Source organism: Palaemon carinicauda, chromosome 22, assembly GCF_036898095.1.
Source record: "Palaemon carinicauda isolate YSFRI2023 chromosome 22, ASM3689809v2, whole genome shotgun sequence".
NCBI lineage: Eukaryota > Metazoa > Arthropoda > Malacostraca > Decapoda > Palaemonidae > Palaemon > Palaemon carinicauda.
In genome coordinates, this window is record NC_090746.1 from 4,608,576 (window position 1) to 4,623,525 (window position 14,950).

At 42.0% G+C, this 14,950-nt stretch overlaps 1 protein-coding gene across 4 annotated transcripts in view; it reads left to right on the forward strand.

Annotated features, from left to right (window-relative positions):
* The window catches only part of LOC137616293 (ATP-dependent RNA helicase DDX54), a 121,973-nt gene that overhangs the window by 58,053 nt on the left and 48,970 nt on the right, over positions 1 to 14,950 (forward strand). For all 4 annotated transcript variants that reach the window (XM_068345936.1, XM_068345935.1, XM_068345934.1 and 1 more), the window contains exons 11-13: positions 2,652 to 2,781; positions 9,824 to 10,030; positions 12,107 to 12,268. In XM_068345936.1, the coding sequence (XP_068202037.1) occupies positions 2,652 to 2,781; positions 9,824 to 10,030; positions 12,107 to 12,268 (499 nt within the window). The remainder of the gene's footprint in view (positions 1 to 2,651; positions 2,782 to 9,823; positions 10,031 to 12,106; positions 12,269 to 14,950) is intronic.

Here is a 14,950-nt window from a genome sequence, read left to right on the forward strand (position 1 = left end):
TCATTGACTCTGTACGAGATCGCAAGGGACCTGCTCATCTGGTCAAAAGATCGAGGCATCTCCCTAGTAACGAGGTTCATCCAGGGCGACTTGAACGTCCTAGCAGATTGTCTCAGTCGGAAAGGTCAAGTAATTCCAACCGAATGGACCCTCCACAAGGATGTGTGCAAGAGACTTTGGGCGACTTGGGGTCAACCCACCATAGATCTCTTTGCAACCTCGCTGACCAAGAGGCTTCCAATCTATTGCTCTCCAGTCCCAGACCCAGCAGCAATACATATAGATGCCTTCCTCCTAGATTGGTCACACCTAGATCTTTACGCATTCCCACCATTCAAGATTGTCAACAAGGTACTGCAGAAATTCGCCTCTCACGAAGGGACAAGGTTGACGTTAGTTGCTCCCCTCTGGCCCGCGAGAGAATGGTTCACCGAGGTACTTCGATGGCTGGTAGACGTTCCCAGAAGTCTTCCTCTAAGAGTAGACCTTTTACGTCAGCCACACGTAAAGAAGGTACACCAAAGCCTCCACGCTCTTCGTCTGACTGCCTTCAGACTATCGAAAGACACTCGAGAGCTAGAGGCTTTTCGAAGGAGGCAGCCAGTGTGATTGCTAGAGCGAGGAGAGCGTCTACCATTAGAGTTTACCAATCGAAGTGGGAAGTCTTCCGAGACTGGTGCAAGTCAGTTTCCGTATCCTCGTCCAGTACCTCTGTAGCCCAAATAGCTGATTTTCTCTTATACCTGAGAAAAGTTCGCTCCCTTTCAGCTCCTACGATCAAGGGCTACAGAAGCATGTTGGCCTCGGTCTTCCGGCATAGAGGCTTAGATCTTTCCAACAATAAAGATCTGCAAGACCTCCTTAAGTCTTTTGAGACCTCTAAGGAACGTCGTTTGGCTACACCTGGGTGGAATTTAGACGTGGTCCTAAGATTCCTCATGTCAGACAGGTTTGAGCCTTTACATTCAGCCTCCCTGAAAGATCTCACTCTTAAGACTCTTTTCCTGGTATGCTTGGCCTCGGCTAAAAGAGTCAGTGAGCTTCATGCCTTCAGCAAGAACATCGGGTTTTCGTCAGAAAAAGCTACTTGTTCTCTGCAGCTTGGTTTCCTAGCCAAGAATGAGCTACCTTCTCGTCCTTGGCCTAAATCTTTCGATATTCCTAGTTTATCGGAGATCGTAGGCAATGAACTAGAAAGAGTATTATGCCCTGTTAGAGCTCTTAAGTTCTACTTAACTCGTACTAAACCTTTACGAGGCCAATCTGAAGCGTTATGGTGTTCGGTTAAGAAACCATCCTTGCCTATGTCAAAGAATGCTTTGTCATATTTTATCAGATTGTTAATACGAGAAGCTCATTCACACTTGAGTGAGGAAGACCGATCTTTGCTTAAGGTTAAGACGCACGAGGTTAGAGCTGTAGCAACTTCCGTGGCCTTTAAGCAAAATAGATCTCTGCAAAGTATCATGGACGCAACCTATTGGAGAAGCAAGTCAGTGTTCGCGTCATTTTACTTGAAAGATGTCCAGACTCTTTACGAGAACTGCTACACACTGGGACCATTCGTAGCAGCGAGTGCAGTAGTGGGTGAGGGCTCAACCACTACAATTCCCTAATTCCATATCCTTTTAATCTGTCTCTTGAAATGTTTTTAATGTTGTTTTTATGGGTTGTTCGGAAGGCTAAGAAGCCTTTCGCATCCTGGTTGATTTGGCGGGTGGTCAAAGTCATTTCTTGAGAGCGCCCAGATTAGGGGTTTGATGAGGTCCTGTTGTATGGGTTGTAGCCCTTGATACTTCAGCTCCTGGGAGTCTGTCAGCATCCTAAGAGGATCGCTGGGCTCCGTAAGGAAGACAGACTTACAAGGCAGAGTAATCGTCTAAGTCGACTTCCTTACCAGGTACCTATTTATTTTGGTTTTGTTATATTGATAACTGTCAAAATGAAAAAACTCTTAGCTTATACGATGTAAACATATTTAACTCTGGTCTCTACCCACCTCCTTGGGTGTGAATCAGCTATTATATATTCACCGGCTAAGTTAGATATTTAAAAATGATATTTTAATTATAAAATAAATTTTTGAATATACTTACCCGGTGAATATATAAATTAAACGACCCTCCCTTCCTCCCCAATAGAGACGCAGTGGGATGAGAAGAAATTGAAGGTTTTGTTTACATCCGATAGTGGTATCTGGCCGACAGTTGGCGCTGGTGGGCACACCCGCAACCTGCATAGCGATCGCTCGCGAGTTTTTTATGTATGTGTCTGTCGAGAGCAGAGTTGCAGCTATTATATATTCACCGGGTAAGTATATTCAAAAATTTATTTTATAATTAGAATATCATTTCACAATCTGAGTTAAAAAAATTTGCCATTATGTAGACCATATATATTTATTTGCATAATAAGTATTCCTAAATTGTGAATTTCTGATATGCAAGGCAATTTGTTAATCATATGCTGGCATATGAAAACACTAGTGACCTATTCTTAATGCTTTGCAAAGAATCTGTAACTACAGTAATCTGTTTTATATTTTAGTTCATATACCTCAATGATAATTAGTATTATAATTTAATCATAACTTTCTATTTTCCTTCTACCAGCTATTATTTCTGATTTTCGTAATATGCTTCTTATTTTAGGTTTGCTCCACACCCACCAGATAAGAACAAGAGAGATGACTGGGATGGTATTTATGGATCTATTCCTCAAACTGTCATTGATGCTGAATTAGAACATATTTTGAGTATGCATGAGAATTCATCAGAACTGGTAAGATTGAAATAGATATATAAAGTTATATTATTTCATGACTATTTTTCAATTTCCTTGTATTTATATGGTCATTCAGTGTATGTGTGCTGTAATAGAAAGGCAAATAACTTATTGAAACCATCTAGATCTGTTAGTTTTATAGTTGAATTGAAATTTTCAACCATCACTGGGAGAGCTGTGAATGGGTTTTAAAATTTTCAATATTAAACTTACCCGATAATCATGTAGCTGTCAACTCCGTTGCCCGACAGAATTCTACGGAAGGGATACGCCAGCGATCGCTATACAAGAGGGGGGTGTACTCACAAGCGCCACCTGTGGCCAGGTACTGTAGTACTTCTTGTTGACACCACTTCAATTTTTCCTCTGTCGTGCTTCCGGCAAGACGTTCATGGATACGCTTATAATTTTGGAGTCTTGTTCACGGTTTTTGGTGAAGTATTGCTCTAAGATTTCAGCTTTCGCTATTCAGGAAGTTTTATTATTAGCTTAGCTAGCTTTTGGAATTAATTTGATTAATTATGGTGACGAAGAGAGTATGAACTCTCTTTCACCTTTAATGGCCGACCCTTCCCTTAGACGGAAGTGTTGGTGTCTAAGAGAGTATAGACTCTCTTTCTTAATTTTACTTAACAAAAGTTATAGATTTATTTTATATCTCTCCGCCTTTTATAGGCCTCTTCGATTAACTTCCTTTTTTATAAATTTTTTATAAATTTATTAAAATTAATTTTTATATTTGTTTATATTCGACCTTTCCTAATAGTAGGCGGTCTTTTCTTGTACCGAAGTTAATTAACATTGAGCCCGTCATTTCGGTTTTACCTGTTAACATATTATGCTATTTTAATGTTTTTGAAAGAATTTCTTTGATAGTCTCGTACTGTTTCAAAGTTGAACTAACGTTTTGTTTTGTCTCTGCAGTTGTTGACGTTCAGAATGTTCAACTTGCGCTCTATCGTTACGATAGAGAGAGAATTTTCACGGTGTCACGTTGCAGTAAGAGTAAACCGTTTATAGCGTTTTGTTCATTCTTTCTTAGCTTAATGGTTTTAATTCTAATAAAGGAACTTTTTATTTGGGAAATCTTTCAGTTTTTTTCCTTTAACAATAATATGTTTTAACGAGTATATATGATTGGGCTCTTCTCTCAGGTTCTAAGTCAAGAGAGAGAGATAGAGACGGAGGGAGAGAGAGCTGGATAAACGTTTCGTTCAAGCGAGTAACGTTGTTATCGTTTTTGCTCTTCTCCCTAGTCTCTTTAGGGGAAGAAGGTAAACGTTTCTAGAGTTTATTCTTGTTCTCAAGCTTTATGCGGTGAGAGATTTTAAACGTAGTTTATTTGATCTAGTGTTTAGTCTCTTTCCAGCCACTGAATTATTTATCTTTCATTAGATTTTTCTGTTACATTGTAATTCTGTTTTCGCAATTACTAACTTTTAAGGAAGGATAGAATTGCGTGTTTCAGGTACAAACCACTTAAAGTTTCGAGTTCAGTGAAATAAGTGCAAACAGAAATTCAAAAGTGATAAGTGATTAGCGCAAAGTGTGTCAGTGTTGTGCGTGAGGGTACTTCTGTGCGTGCCAGTCGTCCTCCCAGTCCGGGACCTCTTGCAAGCTCCCAAGCCCAGGGGAGAAGCAATGTCGAAGGGCAAAAGGGTTCGGCAGGCCTTGATCGGCGCACAGAAGTATCCTCGGTGGTTGCGGGCGTGTCTTACAGAGACCGTCACTCCCACCCGCAGACGATTGAGCCCTTATTTTACTCGTCTGCAGAAGAAATTTCGGGGAGAAAACGCTGGACTCAGGTCTCAAGACCTCTTAAACGTAAAGTCCAGATCTCTAGAGTTCAACAACCCGGATGCAGTCATTGGGTTAGCTCTGACTCTCCGCAGTCATCAGGTGACTGCACACCTCCTAAGAGAGGTAAGGTGATGCCACAACAGACCTCATCTTCTGTTAAGGCTTTGCCTCAGCAGACCTTAGCGTCTGCCGACCCCAAGATGACTTTGCTGCAGTCCATGCAGTCACAGCTTGCGGTCTTAATGCGTGAGTGTCAGGCTGAGAAGGTTACACCTCCTCCTGCGATCGCTCCGCCTCACCGCAGTCCAGTCTGCCAGGTGTACGATGTTGAGGTTCCTCAGGATACCTTACCGCGTACTGAGTTGCCAGTTACCAGCGGTGTGCAGCAACCTCCGCCTTCCTTAAGGCAACCTCAGCAATGGGAGCAGGAATCTTATGCCTTACTTCCTCCGCTTCCGCTTGCGGTTCCACCAGCGAGGCAACAATCTCTTGAGGTACGACAACCTCTTCCATCAATGAGGCAGCCACCTCAGCACTCGCTGCAGCGACCTCACCCTCCTCAAGGCGAGAGCCTCTACTCCTTAGGCTAGCACCTCAGGAACCTCAACTCGCGAGACAAGAACTGCGTTCTGCGCAGCCGCTACCTCAACTCTCGCAGCTCACACCTCAGGAACCTCAACTCGTTCCTCAGGAACCTGCTACTGCGCATCCGCAACCCTTACAGCAAGCGCAACTCTTGAGGCAGCAACCTCATGCTATGAGTCAGCCACCTCAACGCATGCATCTGCCACTTTCTCCTCAACTTGAGCCTCTTCCCATTCAACTTGGAAATAACAAATGACAATAATAACACCTCATTACTTTCATAACTTGCATTTGTAATCAGATACATGTATGCCTACACAAACATTATGATAATGGAGGTTATTTGTATTACTTAATATAAAAATATATATGTATTCCTTGCAATATATTTTTAACAAAATCGCAAAATATGGCAAAAATATCTTCAAAACAAAAATGAATCATGAGTTATGAATGTAAGGTAAATATTATGTTGATATTAAAACCCCATGCAAGCATGCATGAAGTAATGCAGTGTTGCCAACAGGGCGAGTTTCCCTTTCCTGAGGTGAAGTAGATTATAGTACATTTAGTGCAGCTTAATTCTACGATTATCATGCCGGCTATCAAATTCATCAACAAAACAGTCTAAATCAAATCCCTCGGCACGTGCACTTTCAATGGACAGTAATGCGATATTACTCACTCTAGCACTGGTCATGGAATTTCTGAGAAATGTTACACGCCATGCAACACGCTCTGCTTACCTTACAGCATGCTCTACATACAGCATGCTCTGCATACAACATGCTCTGCATACCTTACCGCATGCTTCTCAGTCACACATCTTTGGTTGTTGCCAACTCACTAGACTGTCAAGCAGTTTCATAACGTTGCCTTCTAGTCTGCTGCTTTTGCACCAGTGAAACCCTCACTGAGAGAACTTAGCTTTTCTCGGATATGGTCCCTGTAGATGAGAAAGTGCTTTTCTCCCTCCTTCTGATATTCCCTTGAGGACTCTGTCATTTGGAGAGGAGCCTTTAGCTGCGTAGCCTCCTATGGACTTTTATTTAAGCATAACATGCTTCCAGGGAAGGTAATGGTTCCACTTCAGTCACTAACCCCGTCTGTTACCACACCTGCTCCCATAGACCTTGAGCTGTGTTGCAAGACATGCAGTCCAAGCTTAGTCCTTGTTAAAGGATTTTTTGTTTACGGAGTCAGTGTGTCACTGGGAAGACGTTCAACAACCAGCAGAAGTGACTTGTTGTGACGCAGTGCGGCAACCTCAGCAACCCGATAAGGAGTTGTCTGTACGACCCAGACAGTCTAGACAGCTTCGGGTTGTCACTGTACTTCCTCGCTTCCCCATGGTTGACAGTTCACAGACTGTGCAGCAGTACCATGATCTTGTGTCCGGCTCCGTCAGACGACTGGCTTTTAAGAGCTCCCACAAGTCGTCGCTGTCTGGAGATTCTCAGATGGACTATGGATCTGACCAAGGAACTGGGCCTCCTGGTCAATTTTGAGGAGTCTTAGCTCGTCCCATCCCAGACCATTGTCTCCCTGGGTATGGATCTTCAGAGTCGAGCTTTTCGGGCTTTTCCGTCGGCCCCAAGGATCTTCCAAGCCCTAGAATGCATCCAGAGCATGCTGAGAAGGAACCGATGCTCAGTCAGGTAGTGGATGAGTCTAACAGGGACACTTTCATCGCTGGCCCTGTTCATCGTGTTAGGGAGACTCCACCTCCCCCCCTTCAGTATCATCTAGCTGCTCACTGGATAAAGGACATGACGCTAGAGACGGTCTCAGTTCCTGTTTCCGAAGAGAGGAGGTCTTCTCTCGCGTGGTGTAAGAACAGCTTTCTTCTCAAGGAAGTCTACCTTTGGCTGTTCAGAAACCCGACCGCCGTCTCCTCTCGGACGCATCAGACACGGGCTGGGGTGCGACTTTGGACGGACAGGAATGCTCGGGAACATGGAATCAGGAGCAAAGGACACTTCACATCAATTGCAAGGAGTTGTTGGCGGTTCTTCTGGCCTTGATAAACTTCAAGTCCCTCCAGCTTAACAAAGTGGTGGAGGTGGACTCTGACAACACCACAGCCCTGGCTTACTTCTTCAAGCAGGGAGGGACTCTTTCGTGAAGTTGTTCTAGATCGCAAGGGACCTCCTCATCTGGTCTAAAGATCGAAAGCTCACGCTGGTAACGAGGTTCATTCAGGGCGGTATGAATGTCATGGCAGATCACCTCAGCCGGAAGGGTCAGGTCATCCCCACAGAGTGGACCCTTCACAAGAATGTTTGCAGCAGACTTTGGGCCCTGTGGGGTCAGCCAACCATAGATCTGTTCGCTACCTCGATAACCTAGAGACTCCTGTTGTATTGTTCTCCGATTCCAGACCCAGCAGCAGTTCACGTGGATGCTTTTCTGCTGGATTGGTTCCATCTCAACCTGTATGCATTCCCGCCGTTCAAGATTGTCAACAGGGTACTTCAGAAGTTCTCCTCTCGCAAAGGGACACGGCTGACGTTGGTTGGCTCCGCTCTGGCCCGCGAGAGAATGGTTCTTAGAGGTACTGCAATGGCTGGTCGACATTCCCAGGACTCTTCCTCTAGGAGTGAACCTTCTACGTCTACCTCACGTAAAGAAGGTACACCCAAACCTCCACGCTCTTCGTCTGACTGCCTTCAGACTTTCGAAAGACTCTCAAGAGCTAGGGGCTTTTCGAAGGAGGCAGCCAGAGCGATTGCCAAAGCAAGGAGAACATCCACTCTCAGAATCTATCAGTCTCAAGGGGAAGTCTTCCGTAGCTGGTACAAGACCAATGCAGTTTCCTCAACCAGTACCACTGTAACCCAGATTGCTGACTTCCTGTTATATCTAAGGAAAGTAAGATCCCTTTCAGCTCCTACGATCAAGGGTTACAGAAGTATGTTGGCAGCGGTTTTCCGCCACAGAGGCTTGGATCTTTCCACCAACAAAGATCTACAGGACCTCCCTAGGTCTTTTGAGACCTCAAAGGAACGTCGGTTGTCCACTCCAGGCTGGAATCTAGACGTGGTCCTAAGGTTCCTTATGTCATCAAGATTTGAACCTCTCCAATCAGCCTCTTTTTAGGACCTCACATTAAAAACTCTTTTCCTCGTGTGCTTGACAACAGCTAAAAGAGTAAGTGAGATCCACGCCTTCAGCAGGATCATTGTTTTCACATCTGAAACGGCTACATGTTCCTTGCAGCTCGGTTTTTGCTAAACGAGCTTCCTTCACGTCCTTGGCCTAAGTCGTTCGAGATCCCAAGCCTGTCCAACTTGGTGGGGAATGAACTGGAGAGAGTACTTTGCCCAGTTAGAGCTCTTAGGTACTATCTAAAAAGGTCTTAACCTTTACGAGGACAATCAGAAGCCTTATGGTGTGCTATCAAGAAACCTTCTTTTCCAAGTTCTAAGAACTCAGTTTCTTACTATTCAGGCTTCTGATTAGGGAAACACATTCTCATCTGAAGGAAGAAGACCTTGCTTTGCTGAAGGTAAGGACACATGAAGTGGGAGCTGTGGCTACTTCAGTGGCCTTCAAACAGAGCCATTCTCTGCAGAGTGTTATGGATGCAACCTATTGGAGAAGCAAGTCAGTGTTCGCATCATTCTATCTCAAAGATGTCCAGTCTCTTTACGAGTACTGCTACACCCTGGGACCATTCGTAGCAACGAATGCAGTAGTAGGCGAGGGCTCAGCCACTACATTCCCATAATCCCATAACCTTTTAACCTTTCTCTTGAATACTTTTTATGGGTTGTACGGTCGGCTAAGAAGCCTTCCACATCCTTGTTGATTTGGCGGGTGGTCAATTCTTTCTTGAGAAGCGCCGAGGTTAAAGGTTGTGATGAGGTCCTTTAGTATGGGTTGCAGCCCTTGATACTTCAGCACCTTAGAGTTGTTCAGCCTCCTAAGAGGAACGCTGCGCTCAGTAAGGAAGACGAACTTATTTAAGGTAGAGTAATGGCTCAAGTCGACTTCCTTACCAGGTACTTGTAATTTCATTGTTATTTTGAATAACTGATAATATGAAATACGGGATACTTAGCTTCTTGATATACATGTACACTGGTTTTCACCCACCTCCCTGGGTGTGAATCAGCTACATGATTATCGGGTAAGTTTAATATTGAAAAATGTTATTTTCATTAGTAAAATAAATTTTTGAATATACTTACCCGATAATCATGATTTAATTGACCCACCCTTCCTCCCCATAGAACCAGTGGACCGAGGAAAAATTGAAGTGGTGTCAACAAGAAGTACTGCAGTACCTGGCCACAGGTGGCGCTTGTGAGTACACCCCCCTCTTGTATAGCGATCGCTGGCGTATCCCTTCCGTAGAATTCTGTCGGGCAACGGAGTTGACAGCTACATGATTATCGGGTAAGTATATTCAAAAATTTATTTTACTAATGAAAATAACATTTTAAACTCCATACCGTATTTGTATTTGCACTTTGAAGAATTACGGTGATAAAGTGATATATTTCCCTTTTTAGATTCTCTGATAGTTTTATGGATACAAAGAAAATGTGATCTTTGAAATATATTCTGCATTTGGATTTAATGACATTGTTCTAGACTTTTTAAAATTATTTTGTCTTCATAAAATTTTATATTTCTGTGTACTCTATAGCCTGATCTGAAGAACACTATGGACAGTGCATATAAGCAGTATATCAGGTCAAGACCCCCTCCAAGTAAAGAGAGCATCAAAAGAATGAAAGAGGATGAATGGCTCGTGTCTGTTGGATACCATCCTCTTTTAATAAAGAATAATGTTGATTTGGAAGATGAGCGTCTGGAGTTGTTGGAACGCCTGAAGAATCTCCAGCCAAAAGAGGTATGTAAGAATGTTCATTATTTTTATGAAACCCGTAATGTTCATACTGTATTGCTTTTACTTGAAGCTGTGTTTATATTTACCTCCCTTAAAAAAAAATTCCCATTCTCTCCCTCTGCAAAAAAAAAAAAAAAAATGGCCCCCCTCTCTGTAACCTACCACTCTATCTTGCAGTTGAGGGCATCTTACCAGTTGATGATACGATATATTAACTCATGCTTTACCGTTCATCTTTTTCTTATCTTGCCCCATGATACAAATTGAGTTTTGGTAGTTCGTTTTGAACTAGTAAATCACAGTGTGATTCAACTTTTTCCTGGCTTGGTTTTATGTAAACATATACCAACTGGTGGCAACAGTCTTGTGTTCAAGTATATGGAGGACTACTGTTCTCTCACAATCCCTCTTCTTTGAAGTTATGTCAGCTCCAGCTAATAGGTGACAGATTTGATAAGTAATCAGAACGTAAAGTTGAAGTTTAGTAACACATTTTTTGCATTTAGTTCCAAGTAATTCATAGAAAACTTGGAAAAGCAGGCTAACTTAAGTTGTACATAGCTTTTCTATTTTATTTTTGTGTTATGTTGGCTATTAGCGAGGTAGTAGGTGATCGTGTCCAACCTTTCTTACCTTTATTATAGCATGAATTGTTCTTGTTGATACCAATCAATTGGATGACCCTTTTTATTTAGTCATAGATCACGTTGGGGCTGCAGAATTCAGTGCCCAGCAGACCTTGTTCAACTTAGTGTTTGCTGTGGTTTACTTGGAAAGGGGTGTATAGAGTGATCCCAGATGGCCACCCTAGCGGTAGCAAAGCTACTGGATAACCAGTCTACAAGGCCTTGTAAAATTTTGAGAAAGTAGAGTTAGAGAAATTTGTTATAGTGTTCTGCAATGCAAATCCCTCTTCCTCCTAGCCCTAGTGGACAAAGCTAAAGTCATTGCGGAGGCAATGCTACTTCGCTGCTGGAGAGATCTAGGTAAGGATTTTGGCCCTTCCTTAAAAAGAAGAAGGCTTCCTTTCATAAATCAAGCAGTAGCTTAAAAAATATTGAAGAGAAGATCCATGCACAAAAGCTACTAAAAGAATTGGAAGAAAATTAATAATTTCCTAAGCTTTATAATTGAAAACTTCAGAGCTAAAAACTATAAATCATTGTGTATCTGCAACATTAATGAAACTCCAGTAAACTTCTATTAAATTCAATAGTAAATAAAATATATAACAAGTATGTCAAATAAAACTATTTGAATTAGTGTTATGAATTAAAAATGAAAGTTTGTATTTGTATTTTTCCTAAATATGCAAACCTGAAGCTCTTTACACATCACATACTAGTGCCGCCTTTACCTTCCCCCTGAAGTCCTACTGCAATTCCAAAGTGACGACTGTTTACTAGTGCTGGTGTGAGCGGGGTGGTTGGTCTACCACTGCTACCCCCCTACGCTAACTAGCGGAAAGTAGTTACAACTTGAAAAAGCTTTAGCAGCTGGTTTCAGCTAGCACTAAAATAATACTCATATGTAATATTCCAAATTTTTCATATCTCTAAGAGTAAACTCATTGGGAGGGTAATTTTTCAGGACTTTTTTGTCTCCCTTTTTGTGAATTAGTAAAATGGTAAAGATTTTCTAAGCTGTAGGTAAAGAACAGTCTTGCAGCCGTTTTATGTAGCCTAAATTTCAGCGAGTTTTACTATTATGAAATCCCCTCCATCTATTATTAAATCAGTTGCAGTCCATCTTCTGCTGCTTTATCTCTGTTCCCACTGACTTTATTCCTTGTTATTCAACCTGTTCTAACTTTTACTTCATAGTACAACTGCTGGGGTTTCGACAGTTGCACTTGGGCAGTGGATGGCCTCACAGGTCGTCCTAACACCAGGCTTTATAACCCGAAATTCATGAATCCCATCTAGATTTTTGTCAATGCATTAGAATGTATATTATGCTTATGTGGATGGGTTACCGATTCACATAGAAACAAATTAAGGCTTGAGCTATGTTATCTAGTTATCTTTCTATATTCATGCAAAACGTGTTTCTTATAGAAAACTTATTGCCTATTTTCAGACTGTGTTCGAGATGAGCAAGAATCGTCATGATAAGCAGACAGTTGTATATTGCAACATGAAGGAAAAGAGAGAATATGATGAAAACAAGATTAAATCTTTCCATAGAGATTTAGAAATGAGACGAGTGGCAAAACAAGAAATGGAGTTATCTTCTCAAAAGGTATTAAATTAATTTTTTTTTCTATGGAATCTGATATTAGTATCTGATCTGTAAACAGCCTTGGTAATTAATTTTTTAAATCTGTATGACCCGTAATTTTCAATATTAAACTTACCCGATGATCATATAGCTGTCAGCTCTGCTGCCCGACAGAAAAAACCTACGGGCGGAATACGCCAGCGATCGCTATACAGGTGGGGGTGTACATCAACAGCGCCATCTGTCAAGTAGGTACTCAAGTACTCGATGTCAACAAGAACCAATTTTCTCTCTGTCGTGCCAATGGCAAGACCTACTAAATACGCCGTCCCTAACTGGATTTGTTTTCACAACGATTTGGTGAAGTACACTATTCCAGTTTTGAGCTTTCGCTATGCAGGGGTTTTATCTTCATTTCAAAACTTGAACTCGTTTTGGATAGATTTAATTATGGTGACGAAGAGAGTATGGACTCTCTTTCACTTTTAAATGGCCGACCCTTCCCTTAGACGGAAGTGTGTTTAGGTTTTTGGTAATTTTGCTTAACAAGTTATAGATCTATTTATTTTATATCTCTCCGCCTTTATAGGCCTCTTCGATTAACTCCATTTATTATAAACTTATAAAAAATTAATTTTTATGTTTGTTTATATGCGACCTTTCCTAATAGTAGGCGGTCCTTACTTGGAACCGAAGTTAATTAACATTGAGCCCGTTATATCGTATTTAACCTTTTAAGAATTTAATACTTTTTTAATTTTAATGTTTTATGAAAGAATTTCTTTGATAGTCTCGTACTGTTTTCAAAGATGAACTAACGTTTAGTTTTTTAGTCTCCGCAGTTGTTGACGTTCAGAACGTTCAACATGCGCTCTATCGTTACGATAGAGAGAGAGTGTATCACGGTTTCACGTTGCAGTAAGAGTAAACCGATTCTAGCGTTTCGTTCATTCTTTCTTAGCTTAAATGGTTTAAATTCTAAATAAAAGGGATTTTGACGAAGGAAAAATCTATTTCTGGGAAGAGGCCTGTGACGCCCGGTGAGAAAGGTCCTTCCTTATACCTTTCCTAATATAAATCTTCCAAATATACTAGAGAAAGATAAAAGCATGGAATGCAGAGGTTACAACCCTCGCGCGAACACCTTGTAGGTGTCGTGTATTAAACAAAGGCGTGTGTAAACCACTATTCACAGGTTGTCTTCCATTTAGATAATCCCTTCATCAATGGGGAGGGCCGTGACAGGCCCTAGATAACATGGTTGAACTCCCCAACGACACCTACCACGCGCGCCCTCTAGGACATCCTTCTGCAAGAACATATGGCTTGGCAAGGAAAAAGAGGGGTGGGGTCCGTATCAAATAACCGGGAAGGGTTTCACCGGGCGTCACAGGCCTCTTCCCAGAAATAGATTTTTCCTTCGTCAAAATCCCTTTTCTGGGGCGGCCTGTGACGTCCGGTGAGAATGTACCAGAGAATGCCTTCCAAGCCCAATAAATTAATAACATAATAAGGAGAAAACAAACACCATGTAAGGCAATAATATAATACTGTAAGTAAACATAAATCATAAACTAGCCATAGGCATAGGGGATGTAATGCTAAAATAATATGAGGACCAGGGATCACCTGAGTGTCCCGTCGTGAAAGGAATCAACCTTACATGTCTAAGCATATCTAAACTTTACAGGAATGGTAATTACAATAACAGTTAAATCATAACAATTAAACATGGCAAAATAACTTAGGGCTAACGAACCACCCAGGAGAGTGGCGACGTGGTGTGAGAGGTGGTCAGGAGGGAGGAGAGAAGAGATGGAATAAAGAAATAATCAGAGATTAATGGGGGGAGATAAGACTCCCCGCTGCAACCGTAGGGTATTTAAGGGCCTGTAAGTTCTTTAGATAGTGGCGTTTGAAAACCATAGGAGATTTCCAACCCGTGTATTTTTTAAGGTCATCAAAGTCCATGTTCTGGAAGTAATTGATAGAGGTAGCTATTGACCGTATATCATGAGCATGGGGAAATGATTCCGGGTTAGCATGTTTAATGAAGTAGAGGATTTGTTGTCTGATACCTTGAATGGTCAAAGTACCACCTTGTTCCCTGATAAATAAGGGGCCAGACGAGCGGGTGGCAGATCTAGCTAAAAAGGTCCTGAGAGTAGTGACTGGACACAGCGAAGGATCCTGGGGAAGAGAGATGATCTTCCAAGGGGACCACCTATTTTGCGGGTCCTCATTTTTTGCTAGGAAAGCTCTGTCTGGGGTAAGCAGTACTTCGCCTGTAGGGAGGAAATCTATGTTTTCCGGGTTACGTGAGAGCGCTGCTAGTTCTGAGATTCTAGCACCTGAGGCCATAGCTGATAGAAATAACGTCTTCCTAAGCAGAGTGATATAAGAGCAGGACTCGTTGTCAGTGTCCGACGCGAGTTTGAGGACATTGTTCAGAGACCAAGAGACTTTTTGTGGCCGATCCAACGGCCGAAGCCTAGCACATGCTTTTGGAATAGATGAGAAATAGGAATCAGCTAGATTAATGTTAAACCCAACCAGGAATATCTTCTTCAAAGCTGACTTGATGGTAGTTATAGTGCTAGCTGCCAAGCCCTTGTCAAATAAGAACCTAAAGAACGAGATGGCTAAATTCGGAGTCATACGAGTGTGGTCTGAATTCTTTAAGAAACCTGCTAATTTCTTAAC